Raw genomic sequence first — 25,844 nt, forward strand, 5'->3', positions numbered from 1 at the left:
AATGTCAAAATGAGGATTTTGTGAAAATGTTGATAAAAGAACTTCGGTGAAAAGTCACGTTAAAAACGTCTCACAGTTTTCAAAAACTAGTGAAAAATAAATTGTTGTCAAATTTACAAAGGATCAGTTTTGTTACTATCGCGGGCTCACTTTCTGAGATTCTCGCCGTTTTCTGGCTTGGATTTGCAAAGAAGAGCTCGAAATCTACAAAAAAACAATTTTTATCAAGATTCAACGGCTGAATCACAAGAAAACAGCAGAAATCTGCACGAAATCATCAAAATTCTTAGAGAAATCCGCTTCTTTCGATGCTAAAACGACGATTTCTCGCTGATTCTCACCGGTTTCTGGCTTGGAAATGGAAATGTCATCAATCAATTTGATTTTGATTCCGCTATACCTAGTAAGAAAAGGTTGTAACCACAAAAATTTCAATTTTGAGTTTGAACCGCCATTTATTATTACTATCGCGGAATCAAAATTTCGAACATCAAATTGATTGATGTTTAAAAATTGTAAACTGTCCTTTGTTTTTATAACCTTAAAATTTATAAACGGCCCAGCAAGTGTCAGAAATTTATTTTGTATGTCAGTCTCAATGAGAATAAAGCTTGCCTCACATTGTCATGTCAAAAAGTGATGTTCGAAATTTTCATTCCGAGATAGTAATAATAACAATTTTTAGTGCAATGCATCTGCAATTTAAGCACATTCATTCAATGCCATAAAGAGCTATCTTTAAAATGATTTGTTGCCTAATTAAAACAACTGTCAGTGCTTTGTTGAAACTGTCATTCTGTTAGTTCACTATTGTTCCAAATAGAAAATACAGATACCAGTAAGAAATTGAGTATAGAAAAAATTATATACAGTCTGGGACACAGAATTTCAAACGACCTGTCATTCAAAATTCGTACACTCTAAAACAGTCTTTACTCACTCATAAACTCATAACCAAACTTTTAATTTTTAGCATATTTATCAAAGTGACATGAGTAATAAGACGAACTAGGTGTCAAATTTTTCTCATTTCAGATTGAAGCAATTGCGGTTTAAACCTTGCTGTGTTGATTACAACTGCCGGCATTTTAATAATTGCTTGAAATTTTGAAAGTTTTAAAGTGTCAATCATAATGACAATAAGATATAGGCTACAATTATTTTTTTTTAATGTCAGAAAATTACAATTACAACAGTACAATTTCAAATAGAAGTATAGTGACAATTATTTCCGAAGAAAATTTTCAATTACAAACATTAGATTAATACAAAAAATGGACTGTTTTATGTAGATTCTGTACAATCGAAAAGATCTAAAATAACTTTGCGAACGGAATATTATAAAAAATCATCATTTTTATTTTTCTGAAGGCCACTGTCTCAAAAGGATAAAGAACTTATACAGAAAAGTTTTTGAAAATCATAATAAATTGCTTTAAAAAAAAGTTCTACCTAATATAATTTCCGTATTTTGAATTCCTGGTTTTCTAAGTTTAGATTTAGAATTTTACTAATTAAATTAAATTAGTTTCAAAATGGGTTGCATGATTTTTTTTATTTTTAAGTAATTGTTACATTTTTCGTTCTTTTGTAGTCCCTATATTAACCTAATTTTTTTTAAATAATCAATAATTCATTTAAGTTTTACACATATGTAGTCCTTTTTGAACTAAACAGGTGCGAGGTAATAGATTCAAAATGAAAACGTGAAATCTAAAAATTATATATTTTAAATACATAATTGCTTGTAACTGGAATACTATAAATGCCTGAATATTGTAGTAATCAACTCATATTTTGATGGAGAATTTTCTATTTAAAGGAAATGCGAGCGTTCTGGGACACCTGTATGAACAGTAAATCTTTTTAAAGCTATTTGAGAAAATTGCATTTTTATGTTTAAAAACAATGTTTGCAGTAAGCTCGATCGAAAAAATAACGAAAATCAAATGACAAATGTTACATTTTTGGTAATTAGCTCTAGATTGCGATACCAGCAAATTTAGAAGATACCAAAATAAGCAATAATATCCATACAGAAGTATATTAAAATGAGGATAATCTTCCAAAACAATGGAAGATAGAACATTTAGTTAAACTTTTCAATATATTATTTATTCAATATATCGCGACCTGAGAACTATAAGGTTCTAACTAACATTTCCATTAAATTGATCAGTATTCACGTTATCAGTGATATCTTCTTAATCTATTAAACATTTATTTAAAAAATAGCAGAATCTATTAAAAAATTATTTTGGCTTGTTAAAATATGAACTCACTTCTTTTTTATACATGATAGAAACTGTTTAAAAAATCGCAAAACAGACAATTGAAATTTTCACAAAAATCACTTAGAACTTTATAATTCTCACGTCGCGATATATTGATTATATTAATAATCAATTTCAAGTCGTTTGCGACGTCGCTAGTTAGCGACGTTGCTAAGGTAGCTGTGATGTGATTGACGTTGCTACGTCGCAAACACCTTTAGCGACGTCGCTAAATAACTTGAAATTGACCTCCTTAGGGCCCGATTTCAAGTCAGTGGCGCAAAATTGCGTTGACGCAGTTTCTAAGGTGGCATCAGTTTGATTGGGGTTGCTAAGGCGCAACTCTGATTTGCAATGCCGCAAGTCAACAATAAGAGCTTGCAAATTCTACTAAAAAAATGCGGTTGTTTTATTTTTATCGGGATGTCCTTCTGCTGCAACAACACTATTACTGATTGTTGAAATACTTCTTCTTCAAAAACTAACAAATTCTGTTAGATTGGGTCATCTTCTCTTGTTGGTGTTTAATTACACATTTTTTTTAGATTTTGAGTTGCTAAGTTTTGGCACGTCGACTGTATTTTTGTTTTTGTTTTTTTGTAATAAGCTGACACCGGGGGTTTCAACTAGATTATATAAATTAAAAATACATTTTTATTGTAGTAATTTACTGGCAACATTCTGGTTCAAATTGTTTATATTGTACTGTCAGAGTAATTATGAATCTGTTTTTTATTTTTTTCATTCGTTAACTAGTATACTATTTTAGTTTACGCTACATTCTTACGATTCTTACGAGTCAAAAAGCTCATCATTTTATTGAAATATTGTTATGAAATTTTTGTCGCATGAGAAGAAAAAACACTTTTGCCTCGCAAAGTAAACATTTCATGAAAATATCACATTGGGAATTGGGACTTATATACTACACTCATCCTTGTTGAATATTTGGCGTGAAAGATTAATTTTTTCAGATCAATCAACTTGACAATTTGTTTTTGCGTTGTTGCCAAGATGATATTTAGACCGCCCTAAAATAATGGTTCACTTTTTAGTTTGATGATGGAGAATACACTAAACTTGATACCACACTAATTTTGCTAGTACAACTTCAAAGATAATCTGCTCTATTAAATACAAAACCATAATTTAAAAACAAAAAATGTTTAAGGCAAAAGATAATCAAGTTAAGACGAAAATACGGTAGCATGTCTTGCTCTCTGGGTCATGAGTTCTGGGACACGCTGTATGTATTAGATTTTCATAATAACTGTTATTATATTCATTTTTAATAATAATTTATTGAAACATTTTTGTTAAATTTGGCACTTGTTTTACACCCAAACCCTTCAAATATTCAGTGGACTAAACTTTTAGTGTGATTTCGAGAAGCGCGTCTTTGCCTTATTTGCAAATTGAGATAATTTTTAGATGATCTGAATATTAATTGATACGCAAAGGCGGCAATTTTTCCTTTACATTTTTTTTAATGGAAATTCAAACTTTTATAAAATTTCCCTTATTTAAATTAATGCCCATCGAAGAATTTGCAAACTTATATTGAACAGTGGCTACAAATTTCATAACTTCAACTTTATGTCCGTTAATAAATATAAAGTTGCGATAAATTTGTTTTTTTCTAAATTTAAACTCGTCACTTCTACAAGTCAAAAGTTTGTATTATTCAAGATGTTCAAAAAAATGTTAAACCAACGCGAATATTCAGATAAAAACTTTCTTAAGTTAGTTATCACGAGCACATCTAACAATAACTCACGTTGTTTTTATTTATAATAATAATTTATTATATTATTATTAATTTAAACGTAACTAAATGACAGAGTTAAAAACTTTTATGACTTTTTTGATTTTGTCTTTTAAATCATAAATAAACTTGAATTTTCGGACCCACCAAGCAAAGACGACTGGTTTGTTATTTATTAGTTTAATCTAATTTATTTATAGTTATTTATTAAATATACAAGCGTCTAAAATGAATGTTTAAAAAGCAGTCACTTGAAAACGCAAGAGCCGAAGAAGTTTATTTTAGGCGCGCGTGTAATACAAACTTTTATTCAACTTTGACCACCCAAAAATAGTGACAACGGTGTTCGTTTGTTTCAAACAAGCTAAAAATTGTCAAAAGTTTATCCAAAAGTTCAAAAATCATGCAAGATTTCGAAGAAATAATGGAAAACTTGCTTCCATTAAAGAGTCGAGATAACCATGGTTTCAAAACAGCAAAATAAAATTTTTATTTAGCTTGTGGATTAAAATTTTTATACCGCTAGCGGATAAACCAAAGCTTTAGTGTCCTACTAATAGCAAAATAAACGTCTGTTTAAATGTCAAAATTGAATAAAATAATTTATAAGCTGGCAGAAAATTTGTACTGCAGCTTTATCATTTTTTTTTGGAAAAAGGGTCTTTTTTGTGTACGTTTGGACAGTTTTTTTGCGTTTTGCAGAATTTATATCACCACTTTTAGCTGCCATTCTTCGTCTAGAAATGCGTGTTATTTGTCGTAAAACGCGAGGAGCGTGTGAATCGACTTGCTGTTCGGGTTTATCAAAAACGTTTCCCAATTTTTTTTTTCTCAAGGATTTTTTGAACAGCCGTATGTGACATACAACGTCCTGATCGAATTCTGCATCTAGAAGAATTTGACTTTAAGCATCGCCACGATAGACACTCTGGGTTTGTTAATAAAATAAAACAATTTTTGTGGAATAGAGAACAGAACGTCAATGAAGTAGATAATGACATAGATTTAAGAAGCCAGTTAACAAGGAAAAAAAAAATTAAAATGTTTGCATTTTTGGTCTTAAAAGACAAAACTATAATATGATTTTACACAACCTGCGGTGATGTAATTTTGGACAATTTCATTTTGATCTTATTTAGTGATAATGAAGTGATGTTTATGTGCCGTAGAGAAATCAATTTGGACGTTTTTAAACATTAATCATAACGACAATAAATTATGGTTCATATTATTTTTCTTCCTGTCCACAATTTTATGGCCACAAGTGTACTTTCGCATTTGACAAACATTTCATTAAAGGATTTGAGCAAATAAATTTATGTACTCGAGCATAAAAGGACGCTTGTGTTGAATATTGGATGTGAAACTACAAAGTAATCATTTACTGTTCATATCTATTCGTATCTACGTACAAAATATATCAAAAATGGCGCACCAACATATAACGCGCAATAGTAAAAACAAACTTAAGTACATAATATCCCCATTCACAAAATTTGAAAATCAAAATATGTTAGATTTTTGGTAAATTTGAGTGTACTAGCGATCTACATACAGAGTGTCCCAGAACTCATGACCCAGGGAACAAGGGGAGGTGCCGACAGCAATACAGATGGTAAATTTAAAAACAAAAATTGATTAAGTTTAATAGTATTTGAAAAAGGATTAAAAATTAACAACCAATCCCGGAAGCTTATTTTAGAGGTGGAGTAAAAAGCTCTCCCAATTTCCTAGACAACGAGAGTCTGACCAATGGACGATATTTTGTGTCCATAGTTACCGATGTTCAAATTCAGATTAGCTTCCGGATTGGCTACCGTTTTTTGGCTTAACTCGATTATTTTTTGAGCTAGGAAATTTTTCATAAGCCTTTTTTCTCTGGGACACACTGTATATCGAATTTTCTTTGGGACTGTACTTTGAAGTTTGTTATTAATGTCAAATCCATTTATTTTTATTAGGTTACCCAAGTAATCTAATTGATATCTCGCAATGTAAAAATTATCAACTTTTTCTTTTTTTTATCGCACAAAGTAAAAGTCGAATTTGAAACTTTGAAATTGAAGTTTTAAAGTGTGGCACCCCATTTAGTTACCACTCTTGCCAACTGTCACGTTTAGAATAACTGTTTTCGCCAACCTTCGTTACTTTTATATTTTGTGTTCCTACAGGTAATAAAAAAATAGAAAATCATTTAAAAACTTTTTAAATGAATGATTTTTTGATATGACTAAGAAACGTTTCACTACATTATTACTATATAAGGTTTTATTACGCTGGAGAAGTGAAAAGTCATTTGTGAATAATAAAAAATGTCTCCTGATTCCGAATCTAAAGTCTGTTTATCTCGAACAGCTGAGGATTCTGATAGTTTTGTAAAGGTTAAAATCTACTCTATAGTGACGACTTTTGTAGTTTGCAAGTTTATTTAATTACCTTTTTAGTAATGCGCTAAAAAGTTTTGTGACTTTGTGGTAAAACTGCAAAAAGGTAAAAGTGAACGTGGTGAACTAAGAAAACCTTATTTTTCAAGAATAACTCTGAATGCTGACCAGATAGAGCTAAAGGGACTTTAAATTCTTCTTTAGAAATGACTTTTCACTTTCAGTTTGTTGATTAGCGTTCTTGAAACTATAAAATCAGGAGAATAAGAATACATTTTCAATAGTATCAAAATATGGACGTTGTCATCCTTCAGCATTTTCCATATTCCATATATAACTTGCTTATTTTTTTGCATAAATCATTCATTGAAACGTAACTGAATCTACATCTAATAACATTCGTGAAGAGTTCTTATAAATATCATTTAAAAACAAATGTTTATTATTTTAACACAAAACAAACATATATTTATCGGTTTAATCAATATTAGAATGTTAGTTTTATCTTAATTAGAATAATGTAACTGAATTTAAAATGAGGAAAACTAAGAAAAAATCACAACTTTACAAGACAAAACTGTCAAATTTGTGTAATTCTGATGTGTGCATTTGTTTCCAATTGTTTTTGGTGAAATTCAATCTTCTAGAACTATGAATTTTGATAATGTGAGCGGGTGCAAGCTTTGTTCAATTTAACATTATTTCTGTGGAAATAAACTCAAAAACCTTTGCCAACTTCTAACTTCTGCGTGTATTAAACAACATTCCAAAATGTTTTCTTCATTTATAATCGAAAGCATTAGTCATAAAAATACTTAGTGACTCAAATAGGAAGCTGTTAGTGCTATTAATTAGGTTGTAAAGTATTTGAAGAATTTGAAAAAAATCCGCCATAACGTTGCATAAAACACGCTTTTATGGTATTTGCAGAAACTCGCCCTTTTTTCAAGTCCAACCCATTTCGACGAAAGGGGAAGTGCTCATTAAAAAAACAAGTTTCTGGAAATTCTTTCCCTACCACAAATATCCTAGACAGGATATTCTAACTTTTGTCTTGAATATTTTCGTTAGGTCTACTTAGAAAAAAATTAGTGAATAGTTAAATACACGTTGACGAAGCGGTTATACTTTCCCGCGGTTACTACAATGGCCCGTTTGAGGATGCAGCCGGGCCAGTACAAGGGTTGCTTGACAGGGGTAGTTTCCAACAATACCTGCCCAAATATCTAGTTACCTAGGACAGTGGCGTGCGCCAAATTTTTACACACTCTCTAAAATTCTTTGTTTTTCAGCTAATTGTTCCCGTAATCATTCTGTGGCGAGGCGGCATTTATTTTTCATGATGCATCCGCAGGAAGCGTAGGGCGTTAGTGTTACCTTTGGAGGCTTAAAATAGATTATAAAGTGCATTGAACGCGTTCGGTTTGGGTTAAAAACCACCCTTCACAGACCCAGGACGTTCCCATGCCGTTTTGGGCTAATCTATGACCTGCCTAGTCCCGGTGCATCGCCATTGTAAGACATGAAAAGAAGGTACTGGAATGGCCTCAATTTCTGGTCCGGAATCGTCGGATAGTGCAGATTTCACAAATTGTTTACCGATTATTTAAGCCCGCTTTCCAAGGTCGCTTAAGAAACACGAAGAAAATCCAACCAATCTCGCCCGTCCGAGCCTAAATGAATAACAATTAAAATGATTCATTGTCATTTAAAATATTTTGTAGTAGTCGCATTACTCACGCATAAATTTCAACTTTCTACGAATTTTTTAATCATATCTTAACACGAATCACCTGCCGGAAATGCGTAGAATCTACCAATCAAACGCCTTACCCTTGTTTTTCCATGAACGCCCTTAATTAAAGATTTGATCCCGGGAAAATTAGCCGTTAAAGTTTTGATTAATTAAAAGCTTTACTAAATGAATAATGGGGAAGTTTTTATGAAATCCCACGTGGAGATAAGCGGCGGTTTCACACTTTTTATCGCATAATTTGTAGATGGTGGTTGAGGAGAAAAAGCTTCGGTTCTTTAATTGGGGGTAAAAAATGGTTTCCCATTCGGTTTTATCTTCGAATCGGTTAAGTTTCGGTGTTCGACCATGTGGTACTTGCGGCGCTGTTATGGAAGTGCCACATGTTCATCAAGACACAAATCTAAATTGAAAGTGTTTTCCGCATTTTTATTAATTGAGTTGCGGGGGTAATAAATTTGATTAATAAGAAACTTTCCGTCAGTGTTAAATTGGGGGTGGCGCGTTGCAGAATCAACTCGGTAAACAACTGCGTTTATTGGTGTAAAGTATAAACAAAACAAAGTACGAAATGCGCATAATTTAAGATAATGTGTATCGAAGGTTATGTGATTGACGTACCTTTTCCATTTTCCAGCTCACTCTCCATTAACGCAAAAATAATAAACAACCAAAAACAACAAATTATAAAAACCAAAAAAAAATTCTAAATCATAACGACTGACTACATTTCGGAATGCCCGAACTCTTGGACTTCTAGATTCACACTACCGCTCTAGGAATGAAGGAACCTTAAAAAACATCCGGGCCAATGAAAAGTTCGCTTGATGCATACTATTTCTATTCTCCCTTCTATACGATTTTCATAGAGCACAAATTGCCGTGGCCTACATTTCGTGTTCTTTTTACATAGTTTACTGGTTGAGCTATGTACCATTCATAAAATTCCTCGACTTAGGAGTGATAAAGTCGGACGCATATCTTTGATAATTACGCTAGGCCAAAACAAACAAAAATAAACATACGGTTTGTTGATGTGCTACCATTTGCCGGAAATTTTATTACTGAAGAGGTTCACGCATTCTTCAAGATTTTCTCAATTAACATTTCTATTAAATCATTAAATTATTGTTATTCCGTTTCGGCGAGTACATAATTGTCCGTGTCAATATTATTAGACAATATATTCGATTATTTCCTCTTATTAGTTTATTAGTATAGTTTAATCAGATTACATGAAGGAATTCTGGTGCGTTAATTTATTTAACCTCTCCATCAACCGAATGCAAAACTTAATTCAATTTCTGTCGACAGTCTTTTTCTCTATAATCAAATTTAGGAGCGGATTTTACGGTTTTCTATGAGCTTTTAATGAAACGCATTAACTCAATTTTATATATTCGCCAGATAGGTACTGTTTTGACCCCTTTTTCAATCATCTTGCAATAAAAAGTTCGTTCAAAAATTAACCATTGAAAAAATATAAGCACAGCAAACATCTTATAAATTGGCGAGGGCCGGTGCAACCCGAGGAGCTTCGAATGTAGAAATATTCCAGTGGCGTAACACCGTTTTTATCTACAGGTGCCAGGAGGGTGCAGGCAAGAAAACGAAACAATAGATTATGTTTCTATAGGTAATATGGATGATTTTTATATTGTTCTAAGAAAAAATGATTCTCACGTTGTTTCATTAAAATTTTAAATGATCGAAATTCTATGACTCAAGTGTACAGATGACTTGTTTTTTCATACTTCACTTTTGCGATTGATCTTCATGGTTAGAAGCTGAGCAGTAATTATTCCTAATAACATAATTTGTTATATTTCTTCTTGTTTTATCAGTTTAGTTTGAATTTTTTAAATTCTTTAGTTTCTCTTTGGATTATACAAGTGTGTTGTAAATCGCGGATAAACTTGACGAATTCATAAAACAAATCTTAAAGAAATACAAAATCGTGGTTTTCGTTTTAACTTCTTAAGAGAGAACCAGGTGAAACAAGCAGATAAATACCTTTTTATTAAGAAATTAATAGGTTTAAAGAATGCTGTAACCATAATAATGAAGTTTTAAATCATTTGTAACAAATACAAGCAATTTTAATAAATAAAACATTAGTGCTATTATGTACCTAGTGAAAATGTAAAATTTGAAAAAAGGGTTGTCTGTAGAACATGGCAACACCGTATAATCAGATCATTGTTAAAAAAATATAAAACTATGGAAACTGCTAAATTTCATTTATAATTCTCAAAAATTTTGACTTTTGTTAAATTTTGATTTTCTTACTTGCATCCAAAAGAATGTATGTAATTTTTTGCAAATGAGTATTGTGACATATATTAGTGCTTGGTGTACGATGGTCAAGAGCTCAATCACAAAAAGACTTTTAAAGTCAACCTTTATACAGGGTGATTATTTAAAAAAATTTTATTTATGAACCGAATTCAAAAATTTAAAAAACAAATTAAATGGTTTTTAATTTTCTATAAACTGATGATTTCAAAATTTTTCTAAATGTCTTAGTATCTTTTGGGCGATACTCAACTTTCCTATTTTAAATTGGAACTTATATTTTTTTTTTCACAATTTGGAAGATATTAATTTTCTTGATTCAGAAATGTGTAATGTTCTACTTTTACAAAAAATATTTTTTAAAAAATTATCAAAATTGAAAAAAAATAACCAATAAAAGTTAATAAAATCTATTGCATGGTGTCAAATAAAAGAATGCCGTTATTGTAATGTCAAAAAGCAGCAAATAACAGAAAGGATTGGCATTTTTTTTTGAAATTATTAATAACAAAAGACAATAATAATAACAAATCAGAAAAAGCAACTACCAAATTTAATTAAAATACTGTTGAAACGCCATCCCGTTTTTTTCATTGCACAATTGACACCTACGAGAAATGCATTGTGCATTGTAAGGTGTAGCCCCATCTTGTTGAAAGAAAACTTGTTCTTTCTGTTATTTGCTGCTTTTTGACATTACAATAACGATATTGTGTTATTTGACACCATGCACCTAGATTTTATTAACTTTTATTGCCTAAATTTTTTCATTTTTGATATATTTTTTTAAAATATTGTTTGTAAAAGTAGAACATCTTACACATTTCTGAATCAAAAAAATTAATATATTCCAAATTATAAAAAAAAATGGGTTCCAATTTAAAATAGGAAAGTTGAGTATCGCCCAAAAGATACTAAGACATTTAGAAAAATTTTGAAATCATCAGTTTATAGAAAATTAAAAACCATTTAATTTGTTTTTTAAATTTTTGAATTCGGTTCATAAATAAAAATTTTACAACGCCTGCCGTTTTTAAAAAATCACCCTTGTACATACCGGGTGTTTAAATGAAAAATTCATCAAGTTGGCGTTACTTTTTGGTAAACATTTTGAAGTATGTTTTTTACGATGTAGGTATTTGTATTTGATGTATAAGTTTTACTTTTGATTCTTTTTAAATGCTTCCAAAATTTCTTATTAATCTTCTTGTAGTTATATTGCAAATTCACTCTGAATTTTCTAATTATAATTGATTATTTCTAGTTCTTTGGGATTTTAGAATTTACATACTTCAGATCCTTGAATCGTTTTAATTTCTCCAAAGTTGTCTTAGGTTCTTAAAAAAATAATTTTAGATTCTTCTTTTCCAAACTCGCTTAAGTTTTACTTTTGATTCCTTTTAAATGGTTCCAAAATTTTTTATTAATTCTTCTTGCAGTTATATTTCAAATTCTCTGTGAATTTTCTGATTAAAATTGATTGTTTCTAGTTCTTTGGGATTTTAGAATTTACATATTTTAGATCCTTGAATCGTTTTAAATTCTCCAAAGTTATCTTAGGTTCTTAAAAAAATCATTTTAGATTCTTCTTACATTTTCCAAACTTGCTTTGGTGTCTCTAAATGTTTTTATATTTTTCCCAGATACTTTGGTTTTGTTTAATTTTTGTACATTCTTTCCAGATTTTCTAGATTTGTCTACAAATTTTTCTGAAATTATGTTTTAATTTACCTCATATTATTTTGAGTTTTAATTTCTGTAAATCCTCTGGATTTTCTTTTCTTCCGATTTTTCTTAGTTGCTCTAGAATCTTTAGATTTTTCTGAAAATTTTCTTTATATTTTCTTTAGATTCTTTAGAATTAACCTCCCAGTTAGACCTGAATTTAATAGATTCTTCATGTATTTTCTAGATTTTTTTATTCTTTTTACATTATCTAAATTTTCGATATATTTTTTTTGGAGTCATTAGGCTTTTTTAGTTTTATTTTTAATAAACTGGATACAGTTCAATAACATTCAATAACTAAATTTCAATAAATTCGCAATAAATTAATCAAAATTCCAACAATGATGTTTGACATAACTAGATAATCCCACAGCCACATAGCCAAAAAATCATCAAAATACTGTTAGTTAATATTTAAAGTGTACGCGAATTTATTGAAAGTCAGAGCATCTTGATGCACAGCAATTTTCACGTAAAAATTAGCAAATGTCAAATTCTGAGAAAAGTGATGCCAACCTTGTCGTCTTAAAATTTACAAAGTTAATTCATCAAAATTACAAACTTAAATAAAGAAATAACTGTTAAAGTGGACACTTCTTGCAACCTAAACTAAATCAGGGACTTTTACATCAATTTTTTATTAATATCGATTTTGCCAAAAAAACATCGAGTTTTAATCATATATTTTTATTTTCGATGTATCATTAAAAGTCGATAATTACGGTTTCGATGTATGTATGTTATTTTACACTCTTGATTTTGGTGATATTTATAAAGCAGACTGAGTTATATTTTAAAATTTTGTTTTTTTTATTAATCTTGAATTAGTTTTTTTTATAATTTATTATAACGTTTGTTATAACGTTTTTATTTATTTTTGTATTTCTTATTTTTGCTTATTAATTTGTTGCTTTATTAAAAAATTTATTTATTTTTGTCTTTCACAATAAACCTTGCTATATTAAGTTTTTTTATTTACTTTTTTTCAAAATCGATGTATTGGAGATCGATGTAATTGTGCTCTTGTTGAAATTTAGTTTAACATCGATTTTTTGTACTCGATGTTTCTAGATTTAACCTAAACTAATTGTAATGGCATGAATTCAAAGTCACCTTTGACGAACATTTATAGACACTCTGTATCTTAGATGACATCACTAGTGTATAGTTGGTTGCTGGTAGTTTTACGACGTGCATATTGCATACGATCTAATTATTTCAAGTTGCAACACTGCAATTTAGTTGAAGCTACATTGACACATTTTCTCTAAATCTATTCAACTTGGACTTTGAAATCGGTTGGTACCCGTGTTTGTGATGTAAAATAAAGAACCTAACATCACTTTTCGTATAATGAAATGAATAATAGATATGATATTAGAATTCCATAGATGTAAAATGGATTTATGGTCGAAATAAATAAAAATGAATGAAATTAACTTTATCAACTGTCAGATACGATAAATCCTATACCTACAAGGGACTTATAATCTATTTAAGATACTAAAGCATTGTTGAAATTTGAAATAGCAGCCATTATTTCGGTGTTTTCATATGATAAAAGATTCTTTTATTCTGATTTTTGCTCTGACAGTGCGTAGTAACTCTAGCGGTGCTGTAAAGTAATCAGATTACATTAGTCCTTCAAGGGTATTTAGTTGTATTTAAAAAAAAAGGTAAATTTTAAAATAATAATGATTAAACATCAAAGTATTATTTCCACAAGTTATTTTATCATTCAAGATGTTTTTCCATCTTTAAAATTAAAATAAAAATTATTTTGTTTGGGGCTCTATCTATTTAGCATTGTTATACAGGGTGTTTTTGAAATCCACACGGTAATTGGTGAACACAAGTAGAATCATTTGACAAAAAATATTGTAAATAAAAGTTTTTTCGTTTTCGAGATAAAATTAATCGAATATTTGGTCAAAATTTTTAGTTCGCCACTCAATTAAAGAATATAATCTTGATTGCTTAGCAACAATCCAAGGTTTGTTGTTTAAGGTGGATATTTTTGTCAGTGGTGTTCCAAGTAAGTGGTAAAAGGTGTTTTCTTTTCATCATTATAAAAAAATAAAAATTGTCAATTCAATTCCTTAAGGCTGCTAAAGATCAAAAACACAATGTATGTAATTTTAGTTAGATTTTAGTTAGATGGTTTATCAGCCTAAAAAGCTTTATACAAATTTTGCACTATTACGATTTTATGACTCTCTAGCAAATGCCGCCTGAGTCAAACGTGTAACCATGAGTTTTATCCATTTTTTTTATCTAAATTTTTATTTTACTAGAACGGTTAGACTGGTGAAACATCAATCAAATGTCAACAAATTACATTTATTATTGTACCAAATTTTATAATTTTGACAAGCAGTGAACTTAGGAATACCAACTCACAAAACAGTGGCACAGAAAAACTCTTAAAACACCGAAATAGAAAATAGGTAAAACTAGGTGTTTATGAAATTAGAGCTAGAAGTGTCAACACGCCGTGTGAGAAAACTTTTGCATCATGTGTCGTACAAAATTTTTTCCTAATTCAGTCAAAAAAAACGCATTAAAATGAAAATTTGGCATTTTATAAGTATTAGCGAAAACTGATTGATCTTTATCTTAAATACACACGAGAATTTTCAACTGAAGAAAATATTCTACAGCCTTTTCTGTTATTATCTTCCATTTGATTAATAAGAAATAAAGCACTGATTTTTAAGAATAATTCCCTCCTCAATAGCAATTTATAATAAATTAAATTGCAACGTCCGAACGAACAAAAGAACTTTCGGCCATTGTAAAATGGCCAAGCGATCCCTTCAGCTCCCTTTATTAATATTTTACGGTATTGATTACACACCCTCGCTGAAAATTCGCATTAGTGACGTCATAAACGACGCCGAATATGATTGGTGGTTGCCTAGAGACGCCCTATAACTTGTAATGGCGCACCCCGATTTATAACTCCAAATTATATTAAACTGTTTGGAAAAAGTAAAAACGGACTGACAGCAAGGAAAATGTGTTTGAGTTTCGTTTCAAAGAAACCAGTTTTTCTACATTAATAAAGACGTCTTTGATAAGGTTTATCGTCCGATTTTCAATTAAATTTCAATAGAGGAAAAAGATGAGATTGTCCGTGCGTTGCAAACATCCAAATATCAAACGTTGTTGGCTTTTTCACACTCGACGAGGTTTTTGTGGCAAAGAAAGTGTGAACAATCAGAAATTTCTTGTTTTTTTACTACGACTGAGTACATTCGTCGTCAATGAACCACAGTTTAAACTTACTACTGTCGTTTTCAACAATAAATTCGTTAGATATTTTTTTGTAAACAACAAACAAGTTCGGGGACCACGTCATGATAAAATATAGATATGAATGAGCCATATTATGCCCCAAATATGTTACGAAATGCATCATGTATAACAGATAACTTATCTTTAACTGGGTACCGGCTTTGATAAAGCGGAAATGCATGTACGCTTTATATTCAAACTTCGTCAGATTTTGGTGCAGATGGTGATAACAACGTATGTTTACTACGCATTAAACTAGACCGACTTATTCTACATGGAACAATCGGTTTTGAGGTAAATTTTCTTTTTGTTTGTGAGCAATAAAGATTTAGATTGAGATGGTAATCGAAATTAGAAAAGAATTTTGTGATTAAAGTGAAAAAAGTTGTTTTGTACAATACTAATTTAGCTGTATCTTACAAACAAAACTTGTGCTACCGTTGCGGCCAGTGCATTTTTATTGACAGAGAATAAAATAATGTAAACTAGTCTTTAACAGTGGAAAATGTAATTTTAAATGGACGTTGAAATTCAGTGTCTTTAACTCTACCGTCTTTTAAGTAGATATCTAAACAAATAAGAAACCTCAGAATTTATTAGCCAAAGATTTTTCCACATATTCTAATTATCTGTATATTTCTTTGATGTTCCTTTAGTTATTCATACTCTGTTTTCTTCCAATATTTAGATATCTAAATCTTCGAAATTTGCAGAGATTCCGAGCCATTTCAATCTCAACTTTTGAATTTTAGTTCCTTATTCCTTAATTTGACTTTCAGTAAAAATGTTCTAGTTCCTTAAAATTTGCTTATAATATAATTCATTTCTGACGCAAATATTGAAGGATTTGTACTTTTTTTTCAGTTTCTGATAGTTGCCTTTTTTCGTTCTAAATTTAGTGGATTTTATAGCTTTCTTCCTCACTTTCTCATAATTTGTTTCTTCTTGTTGTCTTCACTTTCACTTTTTTAATTTTTCAATACTTATTTTTAAGCTAAATAGTTCCTTAAAATTTGCCAAAGATTATAGAATTTAATCCACTTATACAGCAATTATTTTATTTTTTTATAAATTTGTTCTTTTTCTATTGATACTTTGTACTCTTTCCTCAATTCTCTCTCCTCTTTGGACCTTTAGTAAAATTTTCTCGGTTCTAAAAATTTACAAAAATTTTTGAATTTGATCCTTTTCTGAAACAAACATTGAGCCTTTAGTAAATTTTTTGCTTTTTTTACGTTTCTTATATTTGTGTTTTTTCCCGTTTTTTTTTCATTCATTTAGTGAATTCTACTTTAGATTTTAAGCTTTATCTGAATCGGACATTCTAATTTTTTGTAGTTTTCTTCATCAATTTCTGATAATTTGTATGACTTTTGTTGTTATCTTCACTTTTCTAATTTTTTAATAAGTATTTCGAGACTATGTAGATCCAAAATTCGCTAAATTTTCTAGAATCTGACTCAGTTCTATAGCAAATACTCTTTTAGTTCTTTTCTGTTTTCTTGCAATTCAGCCGTTGAATCTTGATAAAAATTGGTGGTTTTGTAGATTTCGAGCTTTTCTTTGCGAATTCAAGCCAGAAAACGGCGAAAATCAGCGAAAAATTGTCGTTTTGCATCAAAATAAGCGGATTTCTCTAAGAATTTTGATGATTTCGTGCAGATTTCTGCTGTTTTCTTGCGATTGAGCCGTTGAATCTTGATAAAAATTGGAGGTTTTGTAGATTTCGAGCTCTTTTTTGCGAATTTAAGCCAGAAAACGGCGAAAATCAGCGAGAAATCGCATCGAAATAAGCGGATTTTTCTAAAAATTTTGATGATTTCGTGCAGATTTCTGCTGTTTTCTTGCGATTGAGCCGTTGAATCTTGATAAAAATTGGTGGTTTTGTAGATTTCGAGCTCTTCTTTGCGAATTCAAACCAGAAAACGGCGAAAATCAGCGAGAAATCGCATCGAAATAAGCGGATTTTTCTAAAAATTTTGATGATTTCGTGCAGATTTCTGCTGTTTTCTTGCAATTGAACCGTTGAATCTTGATAAAAATTGGTGGTTTTGTAGATTTCGAGCTCTTTTTTGCGAATCTAAGCCAGAAAACGGCGAAAATCAGCGAGAAATCGCATCGAAATAAGCGGATTTTTCCAAAAATTTTGATGATTTCGTGCAGATTTCTGCTGTTTTCTTGCGATTGAGCCGTTGAATCTTGATAAAAATTGGAGGTTTTGTAGATTTCGAGCTCTTTTTTGCGAATTTAAGCCAGAAAACGGCGAAAATCAGCGAGAAATCGCATCGAAATAAGCGGATTTTTCTAAAAATTTTGATAATTTCGTGCAGATTTCTGCTGTTTTCTTCCAATTGAGCCGTTGAATCTTAATAAAAATTGGTGGTTTTGTAGATTTTGAGCCCTTCTTTGCGAATTCAAGTCAGAAAACAGCGAAAATCAGCGAGGAACTCGTTTTGCATCGAAATAAGCGGATTTCTCTAAGAATTTTGATGATTTCGTGCAGATTTCTGCTGTTTTCTTGCAATTGAGGCGTTGAATCTTGATAAAAATTGGTGGTTTTGTAGATTTCGAGCTCTTCTTTGCGAATTCAAGCCAGAAAACGGCGAGAATCAGCGAGAAATTGTCGTTTTGCATCGAAATAAGCGAATTTTTCTAAGAATTTTGATGATTTTGTGCAGATTTGTTGTTCATTCAGATATTCACACTTTCTGTTCTGTCCTCCAATCTCTTTAAACTTTTAGTAAAATCTTTATATAAATTTGCAAGAACTTCTGCAAGATCCGCTTCTGAAGCAAACATTGATTTTTTAATGTTTTTCTCAGTTTTTAATATATTGGTACTTATTTTTTTCTTTTTAGAGTTCTAAATTTAGTGGATTATTAATTTTTAATTATTTAATTTCCTGATAATCTAGACCACTAAAATTTGTCAGAAATTTTGGAAATCGAGTTTTTTCTATAGTTGTCATTCTAATTTTTTGTGGTTTTCTTTGTTTCTTCTTTATCTGTACTTGACAGTATAATTTTTCATGTTATCTCAACTTTTTTAACCGTTCAATAAGTATTTCTCGATTATTTACAAGTGGAGCTTCAAAATTTCTCAAAAATTCTAGACTCTGATCTACTTCTACAATAAATATTTTTATTTTGTGAAGATTTCTTATATTTTTCTTTAGTTGTTCATACTTTTAATTTCACCGATACAATCTTTTCATTTTAATAGTTTTTTTTGTTCCAATCTATCTTCATCGTTTAGTAAAAATTAGCTCTTTTATGTTTGCAAGAGATTTTACCATCTAATTTATTTCTAAAGCAAACATTGTTTATTTTTTTAATTTTAGATGTTTTTATATTTGTTCAGTTTCTCATTATTGTTTTTTTTTATTTTTTATTTAGAATTTTATTTTAATTTTTTTAATTGTTATTTATAGCTTTTCAAAATTCATTGGAAATTTTAGGGTTTTTTTTTAAATATTTGCAACAAATGTTTTAATTTTTGGAGATTTCTTTGCCTATCCTTCAGATCTTAACACTTTGTGCTTTCTTTCATTCAGTTGTTTAAATTTGTTTATTCTTTAAATAGAAAATTTTAAATAAAATATCTTAATTTTTTTAATTATTATTTTATTATCGTTATCAACCTCAATTTTTACCTGATTATTTCTCCGAATGAAATAAACTTTCAGCGCCTAATCTCTCCGCCACTGGTGGCGACCTAAACGAAAACGTTTCTCCGATAAGGTTGATCTTCGCGTAAAATGACCTGTTTACACCATCAAAACAACAACCAAACCGTGTTGGTGATAAAACTAAAGTAACCCACAAATATGGGCGTCGAAAATAAGATAGAAAATTTTCATTTCCCCTTAAGTACGCCATACATTTACAAACAGATCCTATTATTTTCCTCTCGCGTTTTTTGCGCCTGTTTTTGCGTTCGACGCACCGGAAATAACTCTATTATGAGTATGACAACACTTGGAATAAAACCCACGTTGTAGCGATCCAACAAAATAAGATTTCACGATGAATTAACGCCTACTGCCACAGAGATGTATCGAACGATGCGTAAAATATTGAAAAAACAGGAAAATTTTCCATTTGCCGCTCGGGCAATATTGCCGCACGACTAGAAAGGGCGATTCCCAGAAATGAGCCCAGACCCTTTCGGTGAAGGTCGTTTGGATTTGACAAAATATTTCGGATTGGTTTGTGTGTACAGACGGACGGACTTTTCTGGAAATTTTATTACGGTAAGAAGTTAAAAACGGTCTTTGCTTTTTAATTAGGCAAGTCTCTCTCCCTTCCATCGCCCGAATTCCTGAGGAAGAATGCACCAGCTTGAAAGTGGCCTACAAATGCACGATGGCGAAGTGCATTGTGGATGAAGCGGTTTGGCTTCATTAAAATTTAAGACAATTTTTATTTTATTACAGTTGGTTTATTACTTGGAAGTGTACTGGATGAACCGGCTGCCGCATTCTAGACAAGAGCCAGCGGTAAATTATTTATTATTTATTTATAATTTTTTTATAAAACCAACCCAGATGCAACCGAAAATTGTATGAATGTAATTTGAGATTTTTTTCTTAATGTTATTTTGAATTTTATAGATTAAACGTCGGCTTAAGTTGTTAAGTTGCCAAGTTCATTTTTGAACAAAATGCATTTTTAATTTTATAAAAAGAATAATAGAAAGGTGCAGCGTTGGATCATTTTATGTGTTGTTATTTCAGAATTAAGAAACATTCTATTTTCATTCCCCAAATTTTCAAATCCCAGATATGTGAAAAATTATGATTTTTTGACGTTGGTTAAAAAAATTCAAAATTTGTTATGTTATTTTAAATAATTTTTTTTTGTAACTAGACAGATCTAATAAGCAAGTTTTAGGTAGTATCAAATTTCAAGAGTTTACTTCGATTAGTAACTGATTTACATAAGTTATTACAAAAATCTAAAAAATTTGCTTAGTCTAAAATTATAAAAAAACCTAAAATCTGTTTCTATTTATCAATAATTTGGAATGAAGCAGATCTAACAAGCAATTTTTAGATAGTAAATCTTTACAAATTTAAAGGATTTAGTTTAATTAATAAGTGATTTACCTACTAGAGTTTAAAAAAACTCAAAATTTTGCTTTAATCCTACTCTAAAAGATAATCATTTCTAAAATCTGTTTAATACTTCAATAATGTTGTAACTTGGCAGATCTAATAAGCAAGTAGTATGAAATTTTAAGAGTTTAGTTCGATTAGTAACTGATTTACTTACAAAAGTTATTACAAAAATCTGAAAAATCTGCTTACTCTAAAATTATAAAAAACTTAAAATCTGTTTCTATTTATCAACAATTTGGAATGAAGCACAGATCTAACAAGCAATTTTTAGTTAGTAAATCTTCACAAATTTAAAGGGTTTAGTTTAAATAATAACTGATTTACAAAGTTTCAAAAAAATCTCAAAATTTTGCGCACTTTTTCAAAATGTATTTAGATTCTTCAACAATTTTGTAATTTGGCTGACCTAACAAGCAAGTCTTAGGAAGTAGTATCCACAACTTTCAAAGATTTAGTTCGATTAAAAACTGATTTACATAAGATATTACAAAAATTCTTAAAATTATGCTCACTCTAAAGGGTTAAAAGTTTCTAAAAGGTGTTTAGAGCTATCAACAATTTTGAAATTAGGCAGATCTAACAGGCAAGTTGTAGCTATTAATCTCTACAAATTTCAAGGGTTTAATTTGAGTAATAACTGATTTACAAGAGTTTTAAAGAAAACTCAAAATTTTGCGTATCTTCTACTCTAAAGGATAATCATTTCCAATATCTGTTTCATACTTTAATAATGTTGTAACTTTTCAAATCTAATAAGCAAGTAGTATTTAGTTCAATTGGTAACTGATTTACTTACATAAGTTATTACAAAAATCTGAAAATTTTGCTTAGTCTAAAATTATTAAAAACTTAAAATCTATTTCTATTTATCACTAATTTGGAATGAAGCAGATCTAACAAGCAATTTTTAGATAGTAAATCTTCACAAACTTAAAGGATTTAGTTTAAATAATAACTGATTTACAAGAGTTTTAAAAAAATCTCAAAATTTTGCTTTATTCAAAATGAGAAATTTTCCAAAATGTGTTTTGATTCTTCAACAATTTTGTAATTTGGCAGACCTAACAAGCAAGCTTTATGAAGTAGTATCCACAACTTTCAAAGATTTAGTTTGATTAACAACTGATTTACATAAGGTATTACAAAAATTCTTAAAATTTTGATTACTCTAAGGTGATAAAAAGTTTCTAAAACGTGTTTGGAGCTGTCAATAATTTTGTAATTAGGCAGATCTAACAGCAAGTTGTAGGTATTAATCTCTACAAATTTTAAGAGTTTAGTTTCAGTAATAACTAATTTACAAAAGTTTAAAAAAAAAACTCTAAATTTTGCGTATTTCCTACTCTAAATGATAATTATTTCCAAAATCTGTTTCACACTTCAATAATGTTATAACTTGGCAGATCTAATAAGCAAGTTTTAGGTAGTATCAAATTTCAAGAGTTTAGTTCGATTGGTAACTCATTTATACATATAAGTTATTACAAAAATCTGAAAAGAATGCTTACTCTAAAATTATAAAAAAATCAAATCTGTTTCTAATTATCAATAATTTGGAATGAAGCAGATCTAACAAGCGATTTTTAGAGAGTAAATCTTCACAAATTTAAAGGATTTAGTTTAAATAATAACTGATTTACAAGAGTTTTAAAAAAATCTCAAAATTTTGTTTTACTCGAAATAAGAAACTTTTCCAAAATGTGTTTAGATTCTTCAACAATTTTGTAATTTGGCAGACCGAACAAGCAAACTTTATGAAGTAGTATCTACAACTTTCAAAGATTTAGTTCGATTAACAATTGATTTACATGAGATATTACAAAAATTCTTAAAATTATGCTTATTCTAAGGTGATAAAAGTTTCTAAAAGGTGTATGGAGCTATCAATAATTTTGTAATTAGGCAGATCTAACCGGCAAGTTGTAGGTATTTATCTCTACAAATTTCAAGAATTTAGTTTGAGTAATAACTGATTTACAAGGGTTTTATAGAAAATTCAAAATTTTGCGTATCTTCTACTCTAAATGATAATCATTTCCAAAATCTGTTTTGTACTTCAATAATGTTGTAACTTGGCAGATCTAATAAGCAAGTTTTAGGTAGTATCAAATTTCAAAAATTTAGTTTGATTTACTTACTTAAGTTATTACAAAAATTTAAAAAATTTGCTTACTCAAAAATTATAAAAAAACTTAAAATCTGTTTCCATTTATCAATAATTTGGAATGAAACAGATCTAACAAGCAATTTTTAGCTAGTAAATCTTTACAAATTTAAAGGATTTAGTTTAAATAATAACTGATTTACAAGAGTTTCAAAAAAATCTCAAAATTTTGCGCACTTTTTCAAAATGTGTTTAGATTCTTCAACAATTTTGTAATTTGGCAGACCTAACAAACGCTTTATGAAGTAGTATCGACAACTTTCAAAGATTTAGTTTGAATAACAACAGATTTACATAAATTCATTACATAAATTACAAAAATTCTTAACATTTTGATTACTCTAAGGTGATAAAAGTTTTAAAAAGGTGTTTGAAGCTATCAATAATTTTGTAATTAAGCAGATTTAACAGGCAAGTTGTAGATATTAATTTCTACAAATTTCAAAGGTTTAGTTTGAGTAATAATTGATTTACAAGAGTTTTAAAGAAAACTCAAAATTAAAATGATAATCATTTCCAAAATCTGTTTTATACTTCAATAATGTTGTAACTTGGCAGATTTAATAAGCAAGTTTTAGGTAGTATCAAATTTCAAGAGTTTAGTTCGATTATTAACTGATTTACATGAGTTATTACAAAAATCTGAAAAATTTGCTTACTCCAAAATTATAAAAAAAAACTTGAAATCTGTTTCTATTTATGAATAATTTGGAATGAAACAGATCTAACAAACAATTTTTAGACAGTAAATCTTCACAAATCTAAAGGATTTAGTTTGAATAATAACTGATTTACAAGAGTTTGAGAAATGAGAAACATTTTCAAAATCGGTTACGATTTTGTAACTTAACAGATTTAACAAGCAAATTTTAGGTAGTAACCTCTATAAATATTCTTTGATTGAAGGAAAAATTCAATTATTTTTACATGTAAAAGTACAAAATGCGCTGACAATTTCGAGAAAGGAAGAATCTTTCCAAACAGCAATGATGTGTTAAAAATTTCAACGCGCAGTGTTATTCTTTTTTGAAGTAATGTAACATTTTCTTTGTGAGATTGTTGTTCGCTAAGCTGCACAAAAATGATTTAGCTAGTAAACAACTCAGTTATTGTTATTATTATTATCTAATTAAGTACATGAAACTGTGAAAAAAACATGAAACTTACCATTATCAGCTCTAGGATGTGACATTTCCACTCCACTGTCTTCATCTGCTGTTACAACCGTCATAAGGAACCTATAAATGAGAAAGAAAAAAATGCGGAGGTTTAATTTTTCTTGGAGACGTAACCTTTTGTTTTATAAATACAGAAATCCATACATGCGCTTTACCCTTAGAAACAATCTGTTTAACAGGTGATTTATAATGATAACACTTTGTCTTAGATCTCACCTTCGAGTATAATTTCGTGTCAACCTAAAAAATGTAGCGATGAAAGAATCACACCATCCGCCGTTTCAAAATGAAGACAGAGGAACGACACGGGCTAAACACAGGTAAAAAAAAACAAACACTAGATATTTTTCTACAGGGGCATGACAATCTAACGCCTATCACCCTAGAGCAGCTACCCGGCCGGCACGAGGACCACGCACTAATCTGAGAAACACCCCCACCCCAAACATACGCACGCTGCGGACCCCCAATCTCAAAATACTTGGTGATTTATCTCGAAAGCAGCCCCTTGAAATCCAGCCTTCAGCGTGCTATGACTTGGGCGGATTCTAGGAAAGGAGAGTGGCGTCTTGTGCACGTTAATAATATACGGGGGATATTAAAACTAATTGGGATTTTTTACTGGCGGGGTGGAATGTACTCCTGCGGTGATGTGTGTCTTTTATTGTTGGCCTTTATTTACTGAAAAAAATAATGATGAAAACATTTCGCAGGCTCTCAAAGCCTCAACTACAGGTTCTAAAGAAAAATGAAAGGAACAAATAAAATTGAACTTTCATTCTTCCACTTTGTTTCAAATATCGTGTTCAATAATCAATGTGACAATACTGCGGCCTTTCGGCACTACAAAATGAGGCGGCGTTATTATAAAATAAAAGAAGTTTTGTTAAAACTTTCCAAGTTATTCTAAGTTTTTTTTTACTGTTCACTGTTCCATAGAGGTCATTCATTATTGGTGTTTTTTACTCATTCTCACTCAAACTTTGTCTTTTACATTTTATTAGATTCATATTTACATTTAATTCTAAAAAGGTGCTCAATAAATTCAGATTCAAATTTTGAATTCAAAGTTCAGTTTGCTCAATTGAAGTTTCAGAGGAATTTAAAAACAACTCAGACATTTTGCAGACAATCATTATTACCGTAGTCAACAAATTTTCTAAAGTAGATTAAAAATGATTAAAAAGATAATTAAATAAGCTTGCCAACTAACTATCAAAAAAGCAAGATTGTAGTTTGGTAGTATTGCAAATTCAAAATTAAAATATACAGGTGTTTGGTAAGTAAAGCACCAAACTGCAACAGCAATGTTGTGAAGGTGGTAGTAATTGAAATCTCGAAGAATTTTTTTGTACAGTACTTCTTGTAAACAGTGGAAGGACGTGAAAATAACCAATCACGTGTCAGTTTGGATATTTCAAAAATTTATTAAATCAAGTAATTTCGTGGTAAATCTGGGACTTTTACATCGATTTTTTCTTATTAATATTGGTTTTGCCGAAAAAAACATCGATTTTTAATAAACACTTATATTTTTTCGATGAATAGATTTTATTTTACACTCTTGATTTTGGTGATATTTATAAATAAGATTGGAATTTAATTTAAGGGAATAATATTTTAAAATTTTGTTTATTCTTATTAATCTCGAATTTGTTTTTTTATAATTTGTTTACTTATTACATAATTTGTTTATTACTTAAGGTTTTCAATTATTTTTGTTTTTCTCGTATTTGCTTATTATTTTGTTGCTTTATTAAGAATTTTCTTTATTTTTGTTTTTCATAAACTATCCTAAATTGAGTTTTTTATTTACTATTTTTCAAAATCAATGTTTTCTCCGATGTATTAGAAATCAATATAATTGTGCTCTTGTTGAAATTGAGTT

The 25,844-nt window shown here is 29.6% G+C and overlaps 1 protein-coding gene and 1 long non-coding RNA gene across 3 annotated transcripts in view; one reads left to right on the forward strand and one right to left on the reverse strand.

Annotated features, from left to right (window-relative positions):
• Window positions 1-24,236, reverse strand: part of LOC148173798 (protein lin-28 homolog) — a 41,164-nt gene extending 16,928 nt beyond the window's left edge. Inside the window, exons 1-2 of one of the 2 annotated variants that reach the window (XM_088037033.1) lie at window positions 24,173-24,236; window positions 23,946-24,016 (exon numbers count right to left, since the gene is read on the reverse strand). In XM_088037033.1, coding sequence (XP_087893159.1) covers window positions 23,946-24,009 — 64 coding nt within the window. In that variant the 5' untranslated portion in view covers window positions 24,010-24,016; window positions 24,173-24,236. Of the gene's footprint in view, window positions 1-8,796; window positions 8,924-23,945; window positions 24,017-24,172 lie in introns of those variants that run through there. The other variant, XM_088037034.1, reaches the window with a different exon arrangement.
• Window positions 15,702-25,484, forward strand: LOC148173801 (uncharacterized). Its single transcript, XR_015770169.1, has 3 exons — window positions 15,702-15,789; window positions 24,166-24,276; window positions 24,343-25,484. It is a non-coding gene; the product is annotated as an uncharacterized LOC148173801 (long non-coding RNA).
• Window positions 25,485-25,844: the final 360 nt, after the last annotated feature.

This window comes from Gnatocerus cornutus, chromosome 5 (assembly GCF_029298725.1).
Source record: "Gnatocerus cornutus isolate USDA-ARS CGAHR chromosome 5, icGnaCorn1.1, whole genome shotgun sequence".
NCBI classification, from domain to species: Eukaryota; Metazoa; Arthropoda; class Insecta; order Coleoptera; family Tenebrionidae; genus Gnatocerus; species Gnatocerus cornutus.